The following is a 23400-nucleotide window of genomic DNA, read 5'->3' on the forward strand; positions in this document are numbered from 1 at the left end:
ATCTGCGCGTTCCCGCTGATTGCGCGACCCCGATGTGTCGGCTGCACGCTGCAGGCAACCAGCTGCAAACATTGGAACAACGAAGTGCTGCAGTGAACGGAGCCGAGGAGCGCCCGAACCGCTCTCTTTCCTCCACACAAGGTAAAGCATTTAAAAAATTGTAACGCTAAGGAGGAACTAGCGATTTTTTTTCACTTCGTTCTAATATACCAGCAGGGCAGAGTCCGACTGCAAATGTGCTGTAAATGAAACCTGTGCGCAAATCGCGTGCCGTTGGGTTGGAGATACTGCGGTGACAAATTCGCGCAGCTCCTAAGATTGATATGCCGTGACCCTGGCGTGTCATCGTGTGTGGTTCATTTGGCTGAGCAGATTACTGAAGCGCCTTCTGCTTTCTAAAACTAACCGGGTTTATCTGGGGAGCATCAGAACGCCACGGAAAAGATATCGAGCAAACGTTACACAGGTGTTCGTGTAGCGGCAATTATCAATTTATTAGCGTCTCGGTAAGTTAGCTAGCTAGTGCTGCGAAAATCTCGAAGTTACCCCGTGCCTGACGGTCGAGTGGGAGATGTTTGGCGCAGGTTAAAGCGACTAATTGATACTTTACCGCGTCCGTTTTATTTGAGTATTTTTTTATTTCAATAGCGCACTTTCCAAAGCGGAAAGTATACGCCGTCGAAATGACACGGAGCCGCGGTGCGAAACCTCGCGGGGGAGCGTTACTGTTGCCCGGCCAACATCACATAAACATGATAGAGGAGTGCCAGGTCTGCCGCAGGTGTAACGTCCACTTTCACGGTGCCTCCAAACCTGCCGTAGTTGCTGGCCTTTGCTTTCACTCAGCAAAATAAACCTGGTATTATTGCCGCCCGGGATATATATATATATTTTTTGTCAAATAATTACACTTGCATCACACATTAGAGACAGGAAGTGGTTATATGTCTGCTAACCAACAGGCTGTATCTTTTAAAAATGCCCTTGTGACCTTTTCTTGTTTGTTCTTTTAAACCTGCAGGACCTGCTGGAAGAATCTACTCTAGTTTGGATAGAGAATGCTAAAGACCCCGGTGACAGGGAAAATCATTTGGAGGATGTGTTGTTGATTCAGCCTCAAGTGTTGCTGCTGCAAACGGGAGGAGACAAAGAGAAAAGCAAGGACAGGCTCTTGGGGGCTGACTCTGTCTTCAGGGAAGAATCATGGAATATGTCTCCAAGCTGGAGATTTCCATGAGGTGGAGAAACACTGTTGGAGGTTTTTGAAATGACAAACAATTGAACCTTTGCATCTAAAAGCACCTTTTCAACGAAGTGCAACATTGGTCGGTGAATTTTCAACCTGACTCAAACAGCAGCTTCCTTCATGCTGCTTTATTGCATTGTGCTGTTGAGGAGTTGAGCCCCCATCACTGGAGCTGTTCAGGGTGCATTTATATTGTGTACTTGCCTCTTATTTAAAGGTGGATTTCATATTTTGTCTTTTTTTTCCCCTTAAATCCTGCCGCTGAAAATGGACTCTGTTGCCTCTAATGTCAGGAAGCCTTAAGAAATCTTGTGCGTGTTGTCAAGGCTACAGTAGATAGCTTGGCCACCCTGCAGGAATGTCCAACATAAAAATGCTGCCATCGTTTGGAGGAGAATGTATGAAAGACCGATTATCCAAAAAGACCACAATCTCCTGCAGACAAACATGCTCTGTCTGTCTCTTCCCCCTCTTCCTTCTTCTCTGTTCGGTTACTCCGACTGTACCCATTCATATGGAGGCCGTAGAGAGTCACAGTGAGTTTAGCTGTGAGCCCATCCGACTGAGAATGTGCCAGGATCTGCCTTACAACACCACCTTTATGCCCAACCTTCTGAATCACTACGACCAGCAGACAGCGGCACTAGCCATGGAGGTAGGTTGATGTGTGTGTGTGTGTGTCTCTTTTAAACCCTGCATGCGTTGTATGCTTGTATGTCACAGCACATGTTGAAATTGGATAACAGCTGCAGTGAGTGTGAAAGAGATGGAGTTACATGTAGAATTTAAAAAAAAAAATACATATCATAAATGGTTTTATGAGTTTAGTAAACAGTTCAGGACTGGAAAAGTTGCAATTAACAGGTTGTTACTTTAAGCAACAGCCTGCAAAGTTTCTCACTGTGGTGTCACACACCTGCCAGAAGCTACCAAAAGAAACTCAAATGTGATTACATCTGTAAAGGAGAATTCCTCCAAACATAGATTCTGAATTAATTCACAGAAGACAGATTGGTGGTTTTGTTTACCTATAAATGCAGCGTTGTATTTTTCTCTCATATGTTGATAATTATAGTCAGATTAAAAAAGTATTTTAACATCCTCTGCAAACATATCCTTATTAAATATCACCCAGCAAGCCTTATGCAAATCATCCGCATCTTTAATCCTCAGAGCATACAGATACGGTTTGCTCAGAGAGAATGGAGGAGCTTTGTTGTAGAGAGGAGTGAATTGTTGTTTAAAATATCCACTCACACAATATGCTGTTAGAAAGAGGCCTGGGCCAAACAGCAATATGTACTTGCAATGAACATTTCATTAATAGTAAAAAGGAAAATGATCAATAGAACACTGATAAATAAAATGTGAACTGTTATGAATGTGCTTAACACATAGACCCATTTTGACTCAGTGAACAAACGGCCAATCATAATCCTGGAAAATGGAGCAGACACACAGATTGTTAGTCATTTAACAAGTGTGTTGTTTGGTTGGAGCATTTACATGTGATGCAACAACGGAAACGTGTATGTGGAGTGGCCAATTGTAAGTAATCAACAGTCACACAAGAATCTGTCATTTTTCAACTACAAGAAACATTTTAGTATGACACATTTGTTCACCTGATTTGGTTATATAGCCCAGGCCTAATTATAAACTGATCTGTAGGAAACTGGATACAACAAGCCCCACTTGGAGTACAGTTTCTTTTATGCAGACATGGAGTTAACAGGAGCAGTGGATGAGTGGAGAAAAGGCGACAGTTGATCTATCCTCCTCGTGTTTCAGTTCTATCCTCTGGCTATATGTTACTGTTCCATGTAGACGTACACAGATGAATGCGTATGTACTCACAGAAGCAACCGTGACCTTCCTTGAATGTGAATGGCAGCTGACAGACACACAGGTGCTATCTGGGTGAGAACTGCAGCAGAAACGTTTAGAGGCGGAAGAGAAATGTCCACAGATGTGTTCAGTGGTGATCAGACAGGGCGTCTGAAGGATAAAGGAAGAAGCTGCTGTCTTACACACTGTCTGAGTGGAATGGTAGACACACATTATCCATCTATATCAGGTTACCTTCCAACTCCTTTGTTACTCCCAGGGGACAAAAGGCATAGATCAAGGTGTTGCTCAATAACTAGACTGTAATTACTTTTAGCAGCAGCAAGTATTTATTCACTCGAAAGGCATTGCAGTAATAATCTGAGGATGTTTGGGTGTGTTAGCTGGAAAAAGAAAGCTACTGTAGACCTACTAAATCATGTTAGAATATGAGTAGAATATATTTTATATTTTAGAATAAAATATACATTATATAGAAACAATAAAACTAAAACCTTTTTGTTTTCCAGGGAAGGTCGTTATGGGAGCGTTATATTGTTTATGTGTGACTTTCAGTGCCTCTAAACGTTTTGATCGACATTGTTTGGGTTATGTTTTGGCTAACCTGAAACTGGGGTTTATATTATGAGAAACACTTAAGGATGTCAAATATAGTAAGATTAATCAAATCTGCCTCCAGCTGTTCAGAGAGGGCATATTAAAATCCCCCTGTTGAATTTGGACAAGGCCAATGTTGGCAGATGATTTTGGACAAGGCCAACATTGGCTGGGCAGTTTTGGCACTTAATCTGGTTGGATTATATGTTTTAGTGCATTTGTACTGAATATATTCCCAAGTCAAACCAGATGGATGTCAATCAAAATATTAATTGAAAAGATTAAATTACATCATTCATGCTGCTCTATAAATTTCTAATCACAAGAAGCAATTTGTAATATTTTAATACATCTAAATTTTCAGGATAGAAAACTTCAGATCCCTGCTGTCAGTTCCCCCTTTTATCGCTTCAGAAAATATGGAAAAGCTCTTCAGTTTAGGATTGACAGCCTTGTATTTTGAATTTGCTCCATGTGAATTGAATAAATGCTAAGACTCCATTAGTCATAAGATTCACTCAGGACATTAAGGACCATGCAGATGCTAAAATCAAGTCAATCCCCAGCATCATGTCAAAACATGCCTTTTCAGGGATTGTTAGAGGCATCTGTTGTTGAACTTGATTTGACCCAGATGAAGAAGTAGCCTTGTAACTGACACTCGGCCCCTCCAGTCATAGAGGAGACAGCTTTTTGAAGATGGTTGAGTCGCAACACGAGCCCTGTTAGTTTTCCTGCTCGGCTCTGCTTTGACCAGGCGTGGTAGTCCTGGTGGGATTCCTGGAGGAAATTCAATAATATCTCTCATGGGACTCTGGCAGCATAATACAAACGTGTGTATCTAAACATGCGTATACACCAGTTTATTTGCTGGTATGTGACTACAATAGCGCACATCTGTGCTGTAAACAATACTGTAACAAGGGACTTTATTATCCCCACGTTTGGGTTCATGTAGGGTTTATTTTTGAAAGAACCAATGCTAGTAGATCTATTGTATTGATAAAGTATATAGAAAGAAAAGGAGCGTATATCATTGCTGAATTAACTTGTGTACTCAAGTTATTATTAGGAAGTCATATTATCATCAGCATCTTTCATTAAAATGTGTCTTTAAAGTATTTTCCAGCTGGGAAAAAAATACACTGGGTTGAAGAAATATTGATGCCATTTTACCATAATCATGGCAGTTACAATGTGGAACCATCACAAATCTGTGGTGTAGAGCAGCTGGATTAACATCTGGAGCCTCTTTGTCAACAAAATGAGGGGGTTGGAGGAGTCCAAAGTGAAGCAGCGCAGCATTGGCTCGTCAGGTGTAACAACACAACACATTAAGTCTACGCATATGCTTAAGTCCTTTTTGAAAGACTTGGGCTGATGTTATCGTTTCATTTGTGCATGTGCCTGAGAACAGAGGATGGCTTTGTTAAAAGACAGGAGTCTTTTACCAAGTGACACTTGAGACGAGTGATTTTTGACACTGATCAATTGCGTATGTGTGTGTCTGAAAATTTTTCTTCAGTAACCAAATGTAAAATAAACAACTGCTGCCAAATCAGCATGAAGCATTTCAGGTGCCTGAATGAAACTGGAGCCATTGTCAGCAGGTGTTGTAGTCAAGACGATATGATGAATGTTCACTCTGCTCCAGTGGCAAGGCTTTTCGTGTCTTGAGCCTTCGTTCCAGTGAGCTGTCATGTTATTATTTTTCTTGGATCAACTTCAAGGCCTAGGTTGAGACACATACAAACCCTGGTTTTGAAACCTTTTAAAATCCTATTCTGAAATCAGTTGTGCATGCCCTTGTTGAGGTGTCAGTTTTGATTGACTTTGGAAATATTGTTTTTCCTCCCTGTTTGTTTTGAATGTCGACCTTTTGCTAAAAGTTGTGTGTGCACAGGTGAAATACTGAACCAGAATTATTCAGTTTTGAATGATGGGCTTGTGCTACAGAGGTGTATTTTCTTGTGTGTAATTGACAAGCCTGGCTAAAGGCGAATTGTACACTAGCCACCTCCTCTGTGTGTGACTGTGAGTGACAAGAGAGGTTAATGGTGCCAGCTGCCATCTTTCACTAGTGCTAACTAGCTGCTAATCTCTCTCTCTCCCTGCTCTACAATGAAGACATTGATTCCCACAGAGCAAGCACCACCCCATCTGCCACAATAGTCAATTAAACCTAAGGAAAGAGGGGTGTGAGAGACATAAATATAAGAAGGGAGATGGCTTTAGGATGACTGACTGTGCGAATGGTGAAATTCTTTCTTTGGGACCACGGCCGACTCGGTCCATCTGCCATAGTGCGTTATGGCTCCCAGAGGATGTGCTGTAGTATTAGACTGGGGATGCACTGATTGTCAAGTTCTGGGCTGATGCTGATAAAGTGCTGCAAGGTTGTTGAATAACACACTTGATAGTATCCAAGATTATTAGTATTTGATATACTGATTCAATTACTCTATAATTGCTGATTTAAAACATAAGCGATTCTGTGTAGACATCAGAAGATGGGAAAAAAAGGGGGGGGGGGTGCGCATGAGTTAAAAACAAAACTCAAGACAGTTATGACAGAAGCACACGTTGCTGATTATTGTCCATGGTTAAATAGATCAAGGAATAGAGACATCATGTGAGTATCACTGCCTAAGGCATCCAGCAGCCAGATGTCCTCTTTGCCAGGGAATTTCCACTTTCAATTCATAGATATTATATTCTGCTTTTTTGCTCTGGATTTTTTTTGTGCAATTTAGGTTATCAAATAAAACTGTTTCTCAAGGGGTCAAGTTGATATTAGTCATCAAGCAAATATTCGAAGAGACGGACTATCCTACAAATCTGCCAAAGGTTTAGATTCCTCTTTATTAGTTTTTGTTGGATAGAATGATTCCCATTATTTGATTTGACATTACTTCATATTTATGCTTATTTATTAGGCTTCTTTACCTGGGACCTGAGTCCTAATTTCGTACCAGAAACTTGTAAATGTGAATTGGTATGACAATAAAAGTTTCTTGAATAACAACCTCCACAAAAAAAGAACAACTTGTAATTTTTTTTAAAAAATTTGTTTACATTATGTGAGAGAGCTATGTGGATTTTTAAGGCTGTTGCTGATATTGGTTATAAAAAAACAAGATAATTGCCTGCTGGCATTATTTAATGCTATACAATCATTAAAGTCACACAAGCATACTCATTCCCAGGTTTTTGTAGAATCTGTTATATAGAAGTCTTGCTTTCTTTAGCATTTGTTTTGAAGGCTGCCCTTTTTTTTAAATTCTGTGTGCATACACTAAAAATGTACATTTTATCTAGCAGTAGTTGAGTTGTAACCACTGTGTTTTCTGAGTCTCCCACCTCGAGTATTGAAACTGGGTTTGTTCTTGACATGATGTTTATGCAAATGAGGTAACTTCAGAAATCCAACTGTAGCCTTGATACTTAAGTGCATGTGAACTCAGCCAGACTTTATCCTTTCATTCACGGAGTCTCTAGTTACATACACAAGAAGCCATTTGACAGTAATGTGATGCTAATGTGGTTTGGAAGAATATGATACCTCATTAGAATTATTGAACTGAGGTAGTGCTTTTTCTCTTCAGGGGTGTCACTAATGATTGCTTTGGGTGAGGAAAAAGCTTTGGAACTATCTAAAAGTCAGTAGCATCAAGGAGGTTGTCAGCCTCACACTCCCATGAGGTTTGTGCATTGATAATTCTCTGCCGTGTCTCTTAAGGGACGCCATTTTAGGTTCTACCTGCTCAAAAAAAAGCTGAAAGGACCAGATTTTAGAAAAAATTCACAATTTAATTTATTACCATTTAATGTGTACAAATTTGAAAACTATATAGTGAAATTTAATTGTGGTCAAGAGTGAAGGTTTTTCATGTATTGCTGAGATCCTACAAAATAAGGAAGGAGAAAGGGACTCAGTGTGTGGTAGAGAATCTTTGGTGCCGTAGAACAGCAAGAGAATTTAAGAGATTTACTGGAGAAATAATGAAAGAGTGACAGGTTTGTAAAGTCTATAGACTCTACTGTCTCCAGTGTTTGTGGTTCCCTCAGCATGGGGTCCTGTCCTTCAAAATGTAACTGCTCTGTTTAAGAAGGGCCACCACGGGGCCATGAGGTCCCCGTAACAGAGGGTATTTGTGTGCCAAATCTGGAGAGTTTGGGGCTTATTGTGCTCAAGTCTGCTCTGTTGTGTCTTTTTTTTCTTTGTGTGAATATGAGGGAAAGAATGAAGTTTGAAAAGGTGCGTTTTCGTAATTATGTGAGTTGTGTTGCCTGTGTTGTGTATGTGAATGTGTTAGTGGTGCTCGCTGCATCTGAAGAGGCTGATTATCCTATTCACAGTGGCAGAGACAGACAGGTCCTCATCCCGTTTAAAAGTTCCTGTTTATTTCAGTTGAACACTTGATTATCCTGCTCTTTCTGACTGAGTCTATTGAAGCTGCCTGCCCAAATGAAGCAATCATTTATTTATACACGGAACAAAGGCACTGCCTAGTGCTGTTTTTTGGCAGAAGGTTCCCATCAGCAAAGCTGCCACTTCTACTTATCCAGCCTCGCAATGCCAAGTAAAGAGACATTTTGGGAAAGATTGTAGAGATACTCAATGGCTCACTATGCTAACACTATATACTGTAGTCAGATGTAAATGGACTGTTACTAATTTCCAGGAAAATATGAAGAAGTAATTTATGCTGCTTGAACTACCAATTCAAAACCTTAGGATATAAAGAAGTATTTAAAGAAGGAACAAATCTTCTTGCGCTTACTGAGCCCAACAAATCTACCACTTGCCTGCTTTGTATCCCTCATAACACACTGTTCATTTGTGACTCTGCTCTGGTCTACCCGATTAGTTTGCGTGGAGCCCCACAGTGTTCATCTGTGGTAAAACACATAAATATAGGTTATCCAAGTCTTATGGTCTTAATCTGAACCCATGACCCAGGCTGGGAAGTGTGTGTGTGTGTGTGTGTGTGTGTGTGTGTGTGTGTGTGTGTGTGTGTGTGTGCGCGCGCGCGCATGCACGCACGCGCCCAGTTGCGTCTAGTGTGAGTGAGAATGTTTAACCCTCACAGCTAAGCCCAACCTCAAACTAACATACACACTATCATTGATCCCCTTGTCACGCAAAGCCACTCAACACAGCAGCTCCAACATTTTCAGCATGCTACAGGTCAGGACCAGTGTCAGTGTTAAGAGCTCTGGTGCTACTAATTGTGCACTTATCAAGCCACATGCAAATTTCAACTCTCCCAAAATAGCTTCCATAATTCCATGGAATTATAAACAATTTAAATCACTAATGAGAGAGAATATATATTCGGATTTGTTTTTCTACTGCAACAGCTGCCCATTTATTGTGTGCACTATGTTTTCAGTTTGAATTGCAAATATAAAGACTATTTACAGCTTCTTTATTTTTTGATGCAATGGAAAAGTATGTTGGTTCACCAGCCAACCATCCATTGCCACCAAATTAATGTTTGTCAAAGCTTTTCCTGTCACTTCCAGACTCTCTTTTCCTCACTCTTCTTTAGCACAAGCTAAATGATTTTGCCTGTGACTTCCAATTAACCATTTGTACAAGGACATGAAGGTGATAAACAATAGTATCCAACATATTAGCAGACAAGATGCTCAAAGAGCTGTTGAACACAATAAACAAATCCAAAGCAAATATTTTGATTTCATCAGCAGTCAACCACTAACAAAATAGATATTTGTGATTTTTAATCGTGAAGTGCCAGGTTTGAACCGGAGAGTGTACGTTTACATTTCAATATGAAGTGCCTTTATAGGTTTTCCAGATAGAGGAAAATAAAACTATTTCTTGATGTCCATGTCAAAGATAGTATGCTCATCTCTAACCGTAACAGATTGTATATTTACTGTATCAGCAGATGGCAATACACAGGGGGCTGGGATTATGTTAAGACGTGTTTGGTACAATTTTATTCAGCTCTGTTGTCAGTTTCTCGGCTCTCCATCTACATCTTTATCATTTCTTTTGACACTGCTACACTTCTCAGCTTCGTTTAGTCTCACTTTCACGAGTGTCTAAGCAGCTCCTTGTGCAAGCTTGTTTACAGCAGTTTTTGGGTGGTTTTATCCATTATTGCAGTCCTACCAAAGTATTTTTTGTGTCCTTGCACACGCATGCTCTCTGTACTGTTATCTTCAATGAGACTAGCCTTGTGAGAGCCTCCACATCACCTGTTGCCATGGTAGTTAAATAGGCAGAGAAGGAAAGGGAGGAATGAAAGCAGACAGACAGGAGAGGGGAGGGGAGGGAAATTGGATGATGAGTGCATGTTGTGGAATAAACTGAGTAGTGGAGGAGGAAAAGGACTAGTAGTAAGGGGGGAAAAGGAACTAGGAGAGGCCGACTGTGTTTCATTTTTGGTGTATGAATTTGTTCTCCAGTGTCTTTGAAGGTTGAGTGAAGCCTTGCATGTGCTGAGATATTGAACATGTAATCATGGAGAAATATGGCGTAGTTGTGGACTATAATGGCTCTCCACCCCAGCCTGGGAAAGTCAGGCTTCCGTTGTTGAGAATAGAAGGTGTAATGTGGAGACATTTAGCAGCAGCTGGCAAACACAACTCAATTTTACCTTGCTGGTATGATTGAACTGGAGAAAAATGCAGCTTCAAGATATTACTAGTGGACTGCATGAATATGATAATGTAAAGGATAAGGATTAAGGATTTGTCCCTGGAAAATAATAGCTGCCATTCTGGTTGTGTCATATCTTTCTTAAACCATCCATGCAAATTAGTGATGTGAAATAACAACATAATATAAACTAATATTAGAATTATAAAATGGATGGATATATTATACAAGAGAGCAAAAAATAATGTAATGGAGATGAGAAAGGAGTAATGCCAGATAAATTTAAGGATTTAAGATCATTTGTTGATTTTTCTGGTACATTTGAAATGAGAATGAAACATTTTTAATGAATGAGCATTTGATCCTGCGAGGATAGTTATTATAATACAGCAGCAGTCAACTGAAGACGAATATAATAATAATGATAAATAATGGGGAAATGTACTACAATAATGATGACACAATCAAAAGCGGAATGCCAGCTCTTCAGAATAAGACACAGAATATCGCATAAAGCTAGAAGAGGGAAGTTAATGAATGCAGATGTGAGAGGGGGAGGAAGAGATGTGGTAGAGGAGGACAAGTGCGTGTCAGTGTAATTTCCAGGAGTAAATGGGAGGCAAGAAAAAGAGGAGATGAATACAGGAGAAAGAAAATGGGGGGAGAGGAGGGGAACTGAACGTGAAGGGAAATGCCATTAATGGCTTTATCCAAATTCCCCAACTGAAGGATGGATGGACATGGATAACTGAACAAATGATTGAAAGAGGAAGAGGGTGTGAGAGAAGGGTCCCCCTTTCTTAACTGTCTTTTCAGAGATTAGGGAGGAGAGCATCACAGGCTGCTCAAGTTCATCTATTCATGGCCAACGTCTGTCTTACTCTCACAGGCAAGTGAGAGGAGGCAGGAGTGTATCCACTGTGGGTGTGAGTATGAATTTGTCTACAAATAAACCTTGTTTATGTGAATTGTGTTGCTGATTTAAATCCAGCCAGTACAAGCAAAGACATAGAAGATAAAAGAGAAATTAGGTTATTTGATGAAGAAGACAAAGATGGAGGGGTCATAATTCTTACATGACTGCAGACAGAGACAGTTTAATTGGCTCTAATGTATATGGATGCAGCAAAAGAGGAAGCACGGTTTAGAATAGGAGGAAAAATACATGGACAGAGTGGAAAGAGGCACATTTTAGTTTCACTAAAGTCAGTGAGAAGGAAAAATTGAGGACTTAAATCTCGTGTTGAGGCAATGTTGCAGAGATGTTGTAGTAGGCTAATTTAGGTGCAGCTGGTGTGTCCTGACAGCATTACTGCTGCAGGGTTTTACCGACTTATTTCTCACCCCACTAAGAGTGAGAGTTACAGTGTGAGACAGATACGGCAGAAGAGGAAGAAAAAAATAGTGTGAGATGATAAGTCCGGATGGACTTTTTTTTTAATTTATTTATTTTTTAGTAGCAAAAAAGCCCAGATTTTTCTCTTCTAAATACCTCCTCATGTGCCAAAGAGATATGCAAGAAATAGAGCTCCTACTTTACTTTGCTAATACATTAAAAGATCAGCCTTTTCAGTCAATTTAATGTACAGGTTTAAGGGATTTGGAAGATGAAGGTTGATGATTAAGTTCCTCACAGGCAAAGAGTAAGTGCACACAAGTGTTCCGTAAAGACTTAAAAAAAACATGCAGTCCACCAGTAGAAAAAATACGTGAAATTAAAATTTTGCATCAAAGGATTTCAGTGAATTGTAGAACTGTTGTGGCTGTCTGATTGCCATGCTTAGACCTGAGTATTTGTAGAAGTCAGTAAAACATAGGATAGTTTGTATTTGTACTGCATGGGTTATCAGAACACTGCTTCAGGCCAAAAATTCTAGATTTTTGAAGGAAGCTTTGTCACCAGATCTGAAGTTGTTTTTTTGGCTACTAAATTGGCTGTCACCTTGACTTGACCACAACACAAAGCCAGTGACAGTTTCAGGAAGAGAGTGTGTTTGTGTTTGTGTGTGTGTGTGTGTGTGTGTGTGTGTGTGTGTGTGTGTGTGTGTGTGTGTGTGTGTGTTACCCACGTTCTCACACTCTTGAACACTCCTTCCAATCCATTTGACTCTAATCCACCGGGAAAGCACAACTCCTTTTGCCATTCCAATTCAGGTTTTTCCCCTTTTTTCCTCCATTACACACACACACACACACACAGACTTGACAGAGTGTGTGTGTTTCTGCAGAGTTGGATAACTGGATTTTCTACAACTGCTCTGAGCACGTCATCACATGCAAATACACACAGCTCAACAATAGTACCCACCAGCTAAACAGACAACTCATGTCCAAAATGTGTGTGTCTGGATCCAGATCTGTGCAGTCCCACTTGTTTCCTACCTTGGAATTTTTATGTATTTATTTATTTAGGATCCATAAAGCATTCTGAAACTACTTGTAGGTTATTATGTCCATTTATTTTTCTCTATTTCCTCCCAACCCCCCCAGATTTTTTTGGGTAGCGGGAGTAAAGAAAGAAAAGAGAAACTTAATCCCTCTATTGAACAGGAGGTGGACCAGTCACAGGATTTTTTTTCTCATTTTCCTCAGTGTCAAAAAACCCAACCTGCTTTTCATTCCAAATGCTCACAATTGCCTTTCTAAATCCAACCACCACACACACACACACACACACACACACACACACCAAAAAAAGATGTTTAGTTTGATTTTTAAATGTGATTTCTAAACAGTGTTTACAGTCCTGCCAGTATTTTGTTTGTAAGTGATATTTATCTTTGGTTTGGTTTTGTATAAACTGGTTTCTTCTTTTGTAACCATCTTTTAAAAAAAAAAAATCCACATATCTTTTAAAAGATGTGGGGTTTACAATCAAATCTATATAAATAAAATTGGTTTTGTTTCTATAAAAAAAAAACTATAGTCTAAAGTGAGCTGATATAAAAGCAAAACATCTCCCCATTATGCCGCTGAAATGACATGACTCATGATCCGAAAGGTTCCGCTACACAGCTGTTGAACAGCACTCAAACGGCAGCAAGGGCACTTGTGATGCATTAATTTGTGAATGCTGAAAATGTTCTAATAAGTTGCTCTGACAAATGTAGTCACCCATTGGTTGAGGTCAGGCCCCCATTTGTCTAGTTTTATAGTTGTGTGTGGAAATGTCAATTTATAACCCTGCATGATGTGTTTAAGGTGGATGTCATTTGCGTGGCGACCTCTGAGATCTTTTAGATTTTATTCTCCTCGTGATGGGTTTCAGCGCATTTTCTGCCCAGTGTTATACACCCACTAGCCACTTTTAGATGAACCTGTACAATCAAATACAACAGCTCTAGCATGAATTCTTCTTTTACAAATCTCATGTTTCAGTTTTGTTGACACTGTTGGAAGGGCAATATTTCTGCTTTATTATTGAGGCTGTCCTGGGTGGTGGTGGTGTACTGGACTACATTATAGTGAAAGCTGACTATCATTCTGCCTATGTAGCCTATACAAATGGGGTCGCCAAAATATTACAAACACTCTAAATATAATGAAAAGGTAGGGAAAGAGATTGATAATTGGATGCTAATGTGCATTTCCTCTTGTTCCTCAATCTCTAAATCTCACTATCTCCTTTCATATCACCATCTTTTGGTAGAACACCGTCCCCTCCCCCCAGGCCAAGGTTTAACGCTTTCCTTTCCATGCTCTTCCATCACCAACTGACTACAAAATGCCTAACAATTTACGCTAGTCTGACTTCATGGAAAGCTGATTGCCACCCCCCACTCCCCTGTTGGGTGGCACACTTAGGACACTTAATGTCAATATTCTCTTTGTGATGGGAGATCAGGGGCAATTGCCCTGACTGTCAGAATCATTGCACACAGATATGTGCACACATGCATTGACTGTAACATTAGACACACACACAGACACACACACACACCAGAAAACACAATAACTAGGACATGCTAAAATTCTGTTTCAAGAACAAGGACACAGACACACACACACACGTACTTGTATGCACAGAACCCTGCATGCTCTGGAGAAATGGGCAGAATGGGGACACGCAAAATGGGAGTCACACTCATATTTGCTGCTTGAGTTAGTATGAGTAGACATGAAGAAAGATTCCTCTCCTTTGACCAAAGAGACACTCTGATGTACAGTAGAAAGGAGCCACGACTCAGCAAAGTGTCACCTCAGGCACAGAGCAGGAATATATGTTAGAGCCAGGATGGAGCAGAGGGACACGAGTATCAGTTTTTGCTGACAACACAGCAGGCTCTTAGATCCTTACTGATGTTAGAATGTTGTAGATTAGACGCATGAAACATTTTATTCCTTATGTTTTAGCATCAATACAATTTATGATGGTAAGTATAACTGGCATCAGTGACTTTCAGTTTTTCTCACTTTTCATCTGCCTCAAAAAAGTCTTCATGGATATACACTGAAACTGTGTACTAGACCTCTGCCAGGCTCCAGTTCAGAAGCTTTCCATGCACCAGGTTAACCAAGATTATTTCTGTAATCCAACGTGATGCTGCAGAGTAAGAGGAAGTTTTTTGCTCAAAGCAATCTCAGTCGCTCAGGAAGGAGACAGTGTTATTCTCAAGACTTCCACTTCTTCCCCGAGCGAATGACTGCGTTATTATGAATATAGAATGTTGTGGTTCAGATATAGGGCACACTTCCTCATTTGTGTGTGTGTTTGTGTGTGTGTGTGTGTGTGTGTGTGTGGATAGATCATCAGTCTCTTTGTTAATACTAAAGTTCCATGAAATATAGAGATCAGCTAATTCTCCATAATTCAAAACAAGACCTGAATCTTTATGAGATGTAGTGAAATTAAAAACTGTTTATTTTATGAATATTGGGGAGTTTCTTGCTGTGATGAGATGCCTATGTGATACCCTTCAGTACATGTTGTAGTTTTCATATGCTGCTATCAAGGTTGGAGATTCCCTTTCTTGCATCCAGTTTAAGCTTCTAATTCTCTCATTTGCCTTTAAGTCAACACACAATTAATTCAATTATATATTTCGTCAATTAAGAGGTTTGGCCTACAACCAGAGCCCATATTAGTTCTGTCTTTTTGCCTTCAACAAAAGGAAGATTGCATGCACTTTCACAAGAGGGGAAAAAACATGGATTGTAAAATTGTGAATTATTGAATGAAGCTGAGGGGTGTGTGTGTGTGTGTGTGTGTGTGTGTGTGTGCGCGCGCATGTGCGCATTCATTCTCACACGTGGTTTTGTACAGTATTCAAAACTGTGTCACACAGATCATGCACCGCTGCACACATTTACTGGTGGAACATGTGCAGATCTAGAACACAGCAATTGAGAACGATCAAAACATACACGCATGGTCTGACTGCACACACAAACACGCACAAAAGGCACATACATTTTCTGATGTGTGGGTATATGCATGAATGCACTTTCACCTTCTGTAAACATGCAGTGCAGCTTTTGTTGTAAGCTATCAATGAAAGTGCACTGTATTTATCAAGTATATCCACACGCGCGCACACACACACACACAAAGTAGTGTGTATGTACAAGTTTTATCATGCTTTCATTTCTCTCTATTCATTGCTTTTCATGGTTCTGCTCTGATTTTTCTGTCGTCTGGTGTGTAAAAGGTGTCTGCTCTAAACTCAGCTTTGGTGCAGCTGAGTTATATGAACTGTAACATAGCTGAATAGATGCAGGTCACTTTTCACACATCAGTTAGTTTGGCTGAAGAACACACTCTGCTTGACAGTCACATTAATACTATACAGACACACAGTGCTCACAGTGTACAAGAAATCAGGGAAATCTGTTGAATAACTTTTGTGTTGTAACAGTCAGTTTTATTCGTACAGCGCCAAACAAATGTTATCTCATGACACTTCACAAATAATGCTGGTCTACAGCCATACTCTTTAAATTGATTTAGCAGAAAGATATCCAGCAATCCCCCATGAGCAAGCACTTGGCAACAGCGGCAAAGAAAAACTGCACTTTTTAACTGGCAGAAATGTCACAGCAGCCCTAGGCTTTCTGGTGGCGGCCTTCGGCCACGACAGCAAGAACAGAAACTACAAACATTTGTTTAAGACATGGATAAAAGCAGTTCAGTTACAGTGCTACGTGTCAGATAGGATTTTATTAACTTTATGGTCCTTAAATTGATTCAAAACAATTTTCCCACCAGTCAATTTTGTGTCTGTCCTCTTTTTGTTTGGAGTCCCACGAACAAGGTGCTACTTACTTTTTTATGAGTTCCTCACTGTTTCCAATTTGTGTACGCTTTCACACATTGCTTGCAGTCCATTTTAAATATTTAAGTCCTAATTATATTATTGAAGGGTTTTCAGTTTTTAGTTGTTGTTTTTTTTTTAAATGATGAATTATTCATTTGGCATGAGCAGAGGTAGCCAAGAGCTGAAACGGGAAACTTCCTCAAGAAAAGAACACTTGCTATGAAAGTGACTTCTGGGAATCAGTCAGATCAAGTTGATTTTGTTCTGCTCTTCACAAAGATTTCACTTGAATAAAAATGAATAAAACCAGCACTCACAAAATATCCTTTAACAGTATTTTTCAAAGAGTGTATAAGCAGCAATTTCTGTTCACTGCTTCATATGTTTTCAACCATCTGGTGATAAGAACCATCAGCCTGAAGGTTTAACTGCCACTGTTGAGAAAAGATTATCTTTGTGCAGATTGAATTTACTTACTTTTTTTTTCTGTATGGTGCACTGACGCATGGAAGTAGCTGAAACGTCTCAGATCTGATCTTACTGTTCCCTACTTCAAAAGGACGGTTGCTAATATGATTTCTACTTCTGTGTATACATATTTCATCAGATTCTAAATATTGATGAAATTCTGAGTAATATAAATTTCAGCAGAGGCGTTGGAGCACACCTTCGTCCCACTGGTTTTATATTAGATGCATCAGGTTAAATTTTGGTTTTCTTGTCCGTGTCACTAATAGTGCTCACTCTGTTTTACCTCAGCATGTGTAAATTCATGCACAAGTTTGTGTGTTGATATTATGCACACTCCTTCCCACATTCATGACAGAGTTAATAACATTCTTATCAAACTGGTTCCAACAGATATTGAAAAATAATTTGGAAGATGAGAACAGTGGGTGTCTGAAAAGCTTATTTGTTCAGTTCACTGACCATATTACAATACAATGCTATGCTTATTTCCTTTACCTGCTCAAATTTTTCTTCTTTTTGTGCAGTGTGTGCGGCCTGTTTATCCGTGTCAATTACTGTGCTGCAGGTAGAACTGTGACTTAAATATTTTTTCCCCTGTGTCTCTCATCCACAGCCTTTTCATCCCATGGTGAATCTAGTGTGTAGTGCTGACCTGAGGATGTTCCTGTGTGCTCTGTATGCCCCGGTGTGCATTGTTTACGGCCAGGTATCCATGCCATGTCGATCCCTCTGCCAGCGGGCCAAGGATGACTGTAATAAACTGATGGAGATTTTTGGAGTCACCTGGCCAGATGACATGGAGTGTAGCAGGTGATTATGTGTTTTACATATGAATAAAGTATTTCAATCTATAAACCATATCCTCGTCAACAAGGTATTTTAAAACATTTGCAAAACTACTGCTCTTTTTTTTTAGTTAGAATATATTCTGTGTATCTACCCAGATTTGTATCTGCAATATGTGATATGCATAAATCTGCACTGGTCTTTTGCTTGCTAATTCTCTTTGAATTCATGCCAACTTCAAACCAACCCCAAACTTCTGGCATCTCACTCTGCTCTCACTTTCCTCAACTGTCTAGTTTTTTTTCTTCCTCATCTCCATAATTCCCATCTTTTCTTCTTCCCTTTCTCTCTTTCTTCATGTCTAAACTCAGCTGTGCTCATCATATACTGGCAGGGTCTTTTTTAATCCTTAAACATTCAGTGCTGAGTAAAATACACAATTTCATTCTTTCCCTCCAGGTTTCCCGATTGTGATGAGCCCTATCCTCGTTCAGAGGACCTGCTAACAGGCTCTGACCCCACCGACCAGTCATCCATGACTGTCCAGAGAGACTATGGTTTCTGGTGTCCCAGAGAGCTAAAGATCGACCCAGACCTTGGTTACACATTCATGGGGAGGAAGGACTGTTCTGCTCCTTGTCCTTCCATGTTTTTCAGCCAGCAGGAGGTGATTTTCACCCGATACTTCATTGGAGTCGTCTCAATTGTCTGTCTCTCAGCAACTCTCTTCACCTTCCTGACGTTTCTTATTGACGTTACCAGGTTTGAACTAATTTGTGAAATATTGTCTGGTACCTTTTTTGTTTTAGTTTTATCTGAATTTTCTTGTTAATATTTGCAAATAAATTTTATTTCATGTTCCACATTAGGTTCCGATACCCTGAGAGACCAATTATCTTCTATGCTGTGTGTTATGTCATGGTGTCACTGGTATTCTTCCTGGGGTTCCTGCTGGAGGACAGGGTAGCATGCAACACAGTCAGCCCTGCACAGTTCAGAGCCTCTACCATAACACAAGGCTCACACAACAAGGTGAGAGGTTTTGGTAATCCTTATTTAGAATGAGAACCAATATACATATTATGGATTTTTTTTTTTTTTTTTTTTTTTTAGGTCTTAAGATGCCTGTTTAAATGCTTAAATGTACCTCTTATGCAATGCATGCTGTCATTTACACTATGTACTGTGTGCTTTTTCAAACTCAAAATTCAAGTTCAGCATAGACATCTGCTCTGTAAATCACTTATTCTTTTTACAGAAAAATATAAATCCAGTAGGTAAATTCTTCAATTATTCAGTTCAGTTCATTTTATCTGCCTGTGCAGTGTGTGGCAAATAGAGACATGACATTCCTTCATGAGCAAAGCAGGCCGAGGCGTTTACTTTGTTCTGGACAGCAGCCTGCTTGACATGAACACACAACTTGTCATGTGCTGTAGCTTGTACACCAATCCACCAAACAACCACTCACCTGGGATGAGTGCAGTGCTAACATGAGTTTTCTGACAAGACAGCTATACAGCTGCAACATACTCCAAAGTATGTTATTTTATAAGCAGTGTTACTGTGGCGCAGTTAAATGCAGGTATGGTTACTACAGGCCCCTTTTCACTTTGTCTCCTTTCAGTACGGTGTAGCTTTGCCTCTTCAGCAACAAAACATTGACACACCTCTCCACCCAGAAAGATGAGCATATGTGATACTTCCCAAAAAAAACCTTTTTAAATCTTTTATTCTAATATTGTAAAACTATTGTCAAGGTATTTTTTAAAAAATTGTTGACATATTTTTAAATGGAAAGAAAGATGATACAATGTGTGTTCAGTTGAACATAGAGATCATGGTAGTAAATGCTGTGGCTCCTGGTGCAAACAAATTCATGATGTGCTGACTTTCTTGATTAAAATGTTTTGTTTGCACCTTCTCTCAGGCATGTACCCTGTTCTTCATGGTCCTGTATTTCTTCACCATGGCCGGCAGCATGTGGTGGGTCATTCTAACAATCACTTGGTTCCTGGCAGCTGTTCCAAAGTGGGGCAGCGAGGCCATTGAGAAGAAAGCCCTCCTCTTCCACGCTATCGCCTGGGGGCTTCCAGGGGCCCTGACTGTCACCCTGTTGGCCCTGAACAAAATTGAAGGAGATGGGATCAGTGGAGTGTGTTTCATAGGGCTGTATGACATAGACGCCCTAAGGTGGTTCGTTCTGGCCCCACTTTGTCTCAATGTGGTGGTGAGTACAGTCAGAAGATAAATGAGTTGGCGGATGGAAGAGTTAATGAGTGGGGTGGTAGGATAGATGGATGGATGTGTGAAGAGATTAATGGGTGGGTGGATGAAATAATACAAGTGTGGATTGTTGGCTGAAATGATGGCCAGACGTCAGTCATATTAATACAGCATCGCCTGTCACGGGGGCTCAGTCTCTCACCTGTCTCTCTCTTCTGTCTCTTCAGGTGGGTGTGTCACTCCTATTAGTTGGCATTATTGCTCTGAACCGTGTTCGCATGGAGATCCCTCTGGAGAAGGAGAACCAGACTAAACTAGTGAAGTTCATGATCAGAATGGGGGTTTTCTCTGTACTCTACCTCGTCCCCTTGCTGACAGTGATTGGGTGCTACGTGTACGAGCACACCTACCGGAGCATTTGGGAGACGACCTGGATGGAGGAAAACTGCAGGCGCTATCACATTCCCTGCCCATTCAAGGTAGAGAGAAAGGGAACATTAAGAGTATTTATAAACTATAAGCTGTGATTTGCGATATAAAGTATCGGACCCTGGCTAATGAGTTGTGGTGTTATTTGTCCTCCATAGTCTTAAGACACAGTTACCACCAAAATCTTAAAAACTACTACCATGATATGTGAATTTAATTCCAAATATTTTTCATTTCCCAAGTTAACAGCACAACACACCGTGACCTTACCTTCAGTCTTGGCTTGAGAATATCATTGGATAGAGATCATACTTCTGCAAGTATGATTATGTGGTGGAGCCTGTAGTTAGCTTGTAGCTTTGCTCACTCCTGATGATGAAGATGTATTTACTGAAGATGATTGTGTTAGAATTGCTGACTCCTCTTTTAAGGATTGTGAAAGATATCTCCAGAGTCTATAAACTGATTCATATGATTAGAACTTAACATTTAGATTATGTGAATTCCCCTGACATTAGCTGACATTGTCCCTGTTGAGTAGCCCATAAAACTATTCTTCCACTTACTGACAGCAGATGGCCTCTCTGGATTTGCCTGACAGCTCAGCTGGACATGGAAAATGCATACAACGACACACTAGACAGGATTTTCTGCTGTACTCCTATAACAACTAACACTGAAGCATATCAGACTGCCTGATATCTCTCTCTCGCTCTCTCTCTCTCTCTCACACACACACATGCAAACACAGAGTTAGCTGGTGTGAATTACTCACTTGACCACTGCAGCGGAAGATGTGGTGCTTGTCTTACTTCATTATGTCACTGCCATTGCAAGTAGGTTTGTAGTGATAGTTGAAGTCATAGGGTATCAACACCAATGTCAAGAACAAGGTGCTGCTCCAGTCAAGGAACGGACTGTAACTGAAGAATAAACACCAGGGCCTGTTCTCACCTCAGGGATCAGCTTGATTCCATTGTGGATAATTTGACAAGTCTGGACTTTTTTAGTGCCTCACAGATGCAGAACACAGTAACAGCCTTAAGAGTGCAGAAACACATAAAATGAGACATGTCTATATGGCTTTGTTTCCCCTTTGCATGATGGAATCTTCCCTGCACACCTACATCATAAGTGTACTTGGCCAATTTAAATACTCATGTTTCCTTCATTTCAAAGAAAGAGCAAAATAATTACTGAGATCTGCAAAATTGGCCACAGCAACAATAAAACCTGAACTGCCTGAAACCCCAAAAGTCACTGGTTTAACAAGAGATCAAAGGTGAACCAGGGTCTCCAAACTGAGATGGATGAAGCAGTAATTGCTCTGTTTGCGTTTGTTCTCTTGTTTGGCCATGCTGTTTGGGTTTGTGTGCCAGAGCTAGAGGGAGAGAGAGGGAGCTGGCTCTTGTATGTGAGCAGCTGAGTGAGCAGGTATTTGAGGAGTGGAGGGAGCAGAGTGCAGTATGCATCATTAGCTCAGCTAATACTCTCAAGACCAACTCAACACAAAACCACCATCTCTGTGTTCCTCTCTGTCTTTGTCTCCATCTGTCTCTCTGTCTGCTGGTTCCCACACGCTTACCTCTATTAAGTCTTCCTCTTCCTCTCCTCGCTCTGGGCTTACTCAGTCATGCTCTGCTTCCCGAACTCTAAAAGGTCTTTGTAGTGGTTATGAAGTGTTGGAAGTTTGGCATTTTTATATGTACTGAGTTTACCCCCCCCCCCCCAAAAAAAAAGTATACAAACAAACAAACTAAAAAAATCTCCATCTCTTCCTGCCAAATAAGCACACAATCAAGGAAACCTTTTAACACAAAGCTTTTCATCACAGAAATCACAAGACATGGAAACTTTCAAAAAAATGAAACTTTTTTCATGGTTTTTGACAAATCAAAAATGATATGATGGAAACTTGACAGTCAGTTAGTGACCGAGTCTAAATGACCGAGGGTGGCAGCAGGTGTAAGTGGTTATATTACTTGTGATGGTTGTGTGCATGTGTGAGCTCATGAAGAGAAACCCCCTTATGTTCTATTGTTGCCCTGGAATTTCAATATTGCCATGTGTTATTTGATCTTTAGCAATGGGGGTTTTGTATATGTAAAATTTAGAAATGTTTTGGGGATAATATAAGATTGTTTGAGCATTGTTCAAGTACCTGAATGGGTGGTAATTTACTGAAAGACCAGGTTTTATAATTTGGTTTTGAGATCTTAATCCAAGACATTAATCTCAGCCTGGGAGAGGCAGACTAAAGCTATTGAATATGTGCTCCCTGGTACTCTTCAGGGCTTCCTCTGTGGGAGGAGTTGTAAGAACTAAAATGGTTAATGAGTAGCTTCTTTACTAAGCCTTTCGACAATGGATGGGATGATTTTAAATTAGTTGGAGTTGATATTTCAATACCTAAAAGGTGAGTATATGAAAAATAAGTATTACACAACCAAGCAGTCAGACTGTCCTCCAGGCTCCTGCTCAACTCGCTCACAGCTGCTGTGAACTCCTGCCCCCTGGTGGAAGATACTGTATACTGCATCTCTGTCACTTCGCAGATGGGTTTTTCAAAATACTTGAATATGTGAAAAGTCCTGGCATTAAATAGAATTTTTAATGATAATGTACATGAAACAGATTTTCAAACATCTGTCTGTTCTCCTTTGCGTGCTCATTTACTTTTCAGTCATATGAACACACACACCATCAGGAGTAACGATTTTCTGATTGTGGTCTGATTGTGTTGTCCTCAGGTGGAGCAGACCAGTCGTCCAGCTGTGGTTGTGTTCTTGATTAAGTACCTGATGATGTTGGTGGTGGGAATTCCCTCTGCCTTCTGGGTGGGCAGCAAGAAGACCTGTTTTGAGTGGGCGAGCTTCCTACACGGGCGCGGGAGGAAAGAGTAAGAGGAG

At 40.3% G+C, this 23400-nt stretch overlaps 1 protein-coding gene across 4 annotated transcripts in view; it reads left to right on the forward strand.

Moving 5' to 3' along the window:
* LOC147269572 (frizzled-3-like) overlaps window positions 1–23400 on the forward strand; it is a 27141-nt gene continuing 3741 nt past the window's right edge. The window contains exons 1-8 of one of the 4 annotated variants that reach the window (XM_086187250.1): window positions 1–141; window positions 1022–1901; window positions 17664–17860; window positions 18296–18598; window positions 18706–18868; window positions 19767–20066; window positions 20290–20541; window positions 23242–23390. In XM_086187250.1, the coding sequence (XP_086043376.1) occupies window positions 1605–1901; window positions 17664–17860; window positions 18296–18598; window positions 18706–18868; window positions 19767–20066; window positions 20290–20541; window positions 23242–23390 (1661 nt within the window). In that variant the 5' untranslated portion in view covers window positions 1–141; window positions 1022–1604. Of the gene's footprint in view, window positions 142–295; window positions 507–530; window positions 585–690; window positions 860–1021; window positions 1902–17663; window positions 17861–18295; window positions 18599–18705; window positions 18869–19766; window positions 20067–20289; window positions 20542–23241; window positions 23391–23400 lie in introns of those variants that run through there. The other 3 variants (XM_086187260.1, XM_086187276.1, XM_086187269.1) reach the window with 3 other exon arrangements.

The sequence above is a fragment of the Aulostomus chinensis genome, chromosome 2, assembly GCF_037954235.1.
Source record: "Aulostomus chinensis isolate RoL2024-O1b breed Wild chromosome 2, RoL_Achi_v1.0, whole genome shotgun sequence".
Classification (NCBI taxonomy): Eukaryota; Metazoa; Chordata; class Actinopteri; order Syngnathiformes; family Aulostomidae; genus Aulostomus; species Aulostomus chinensis.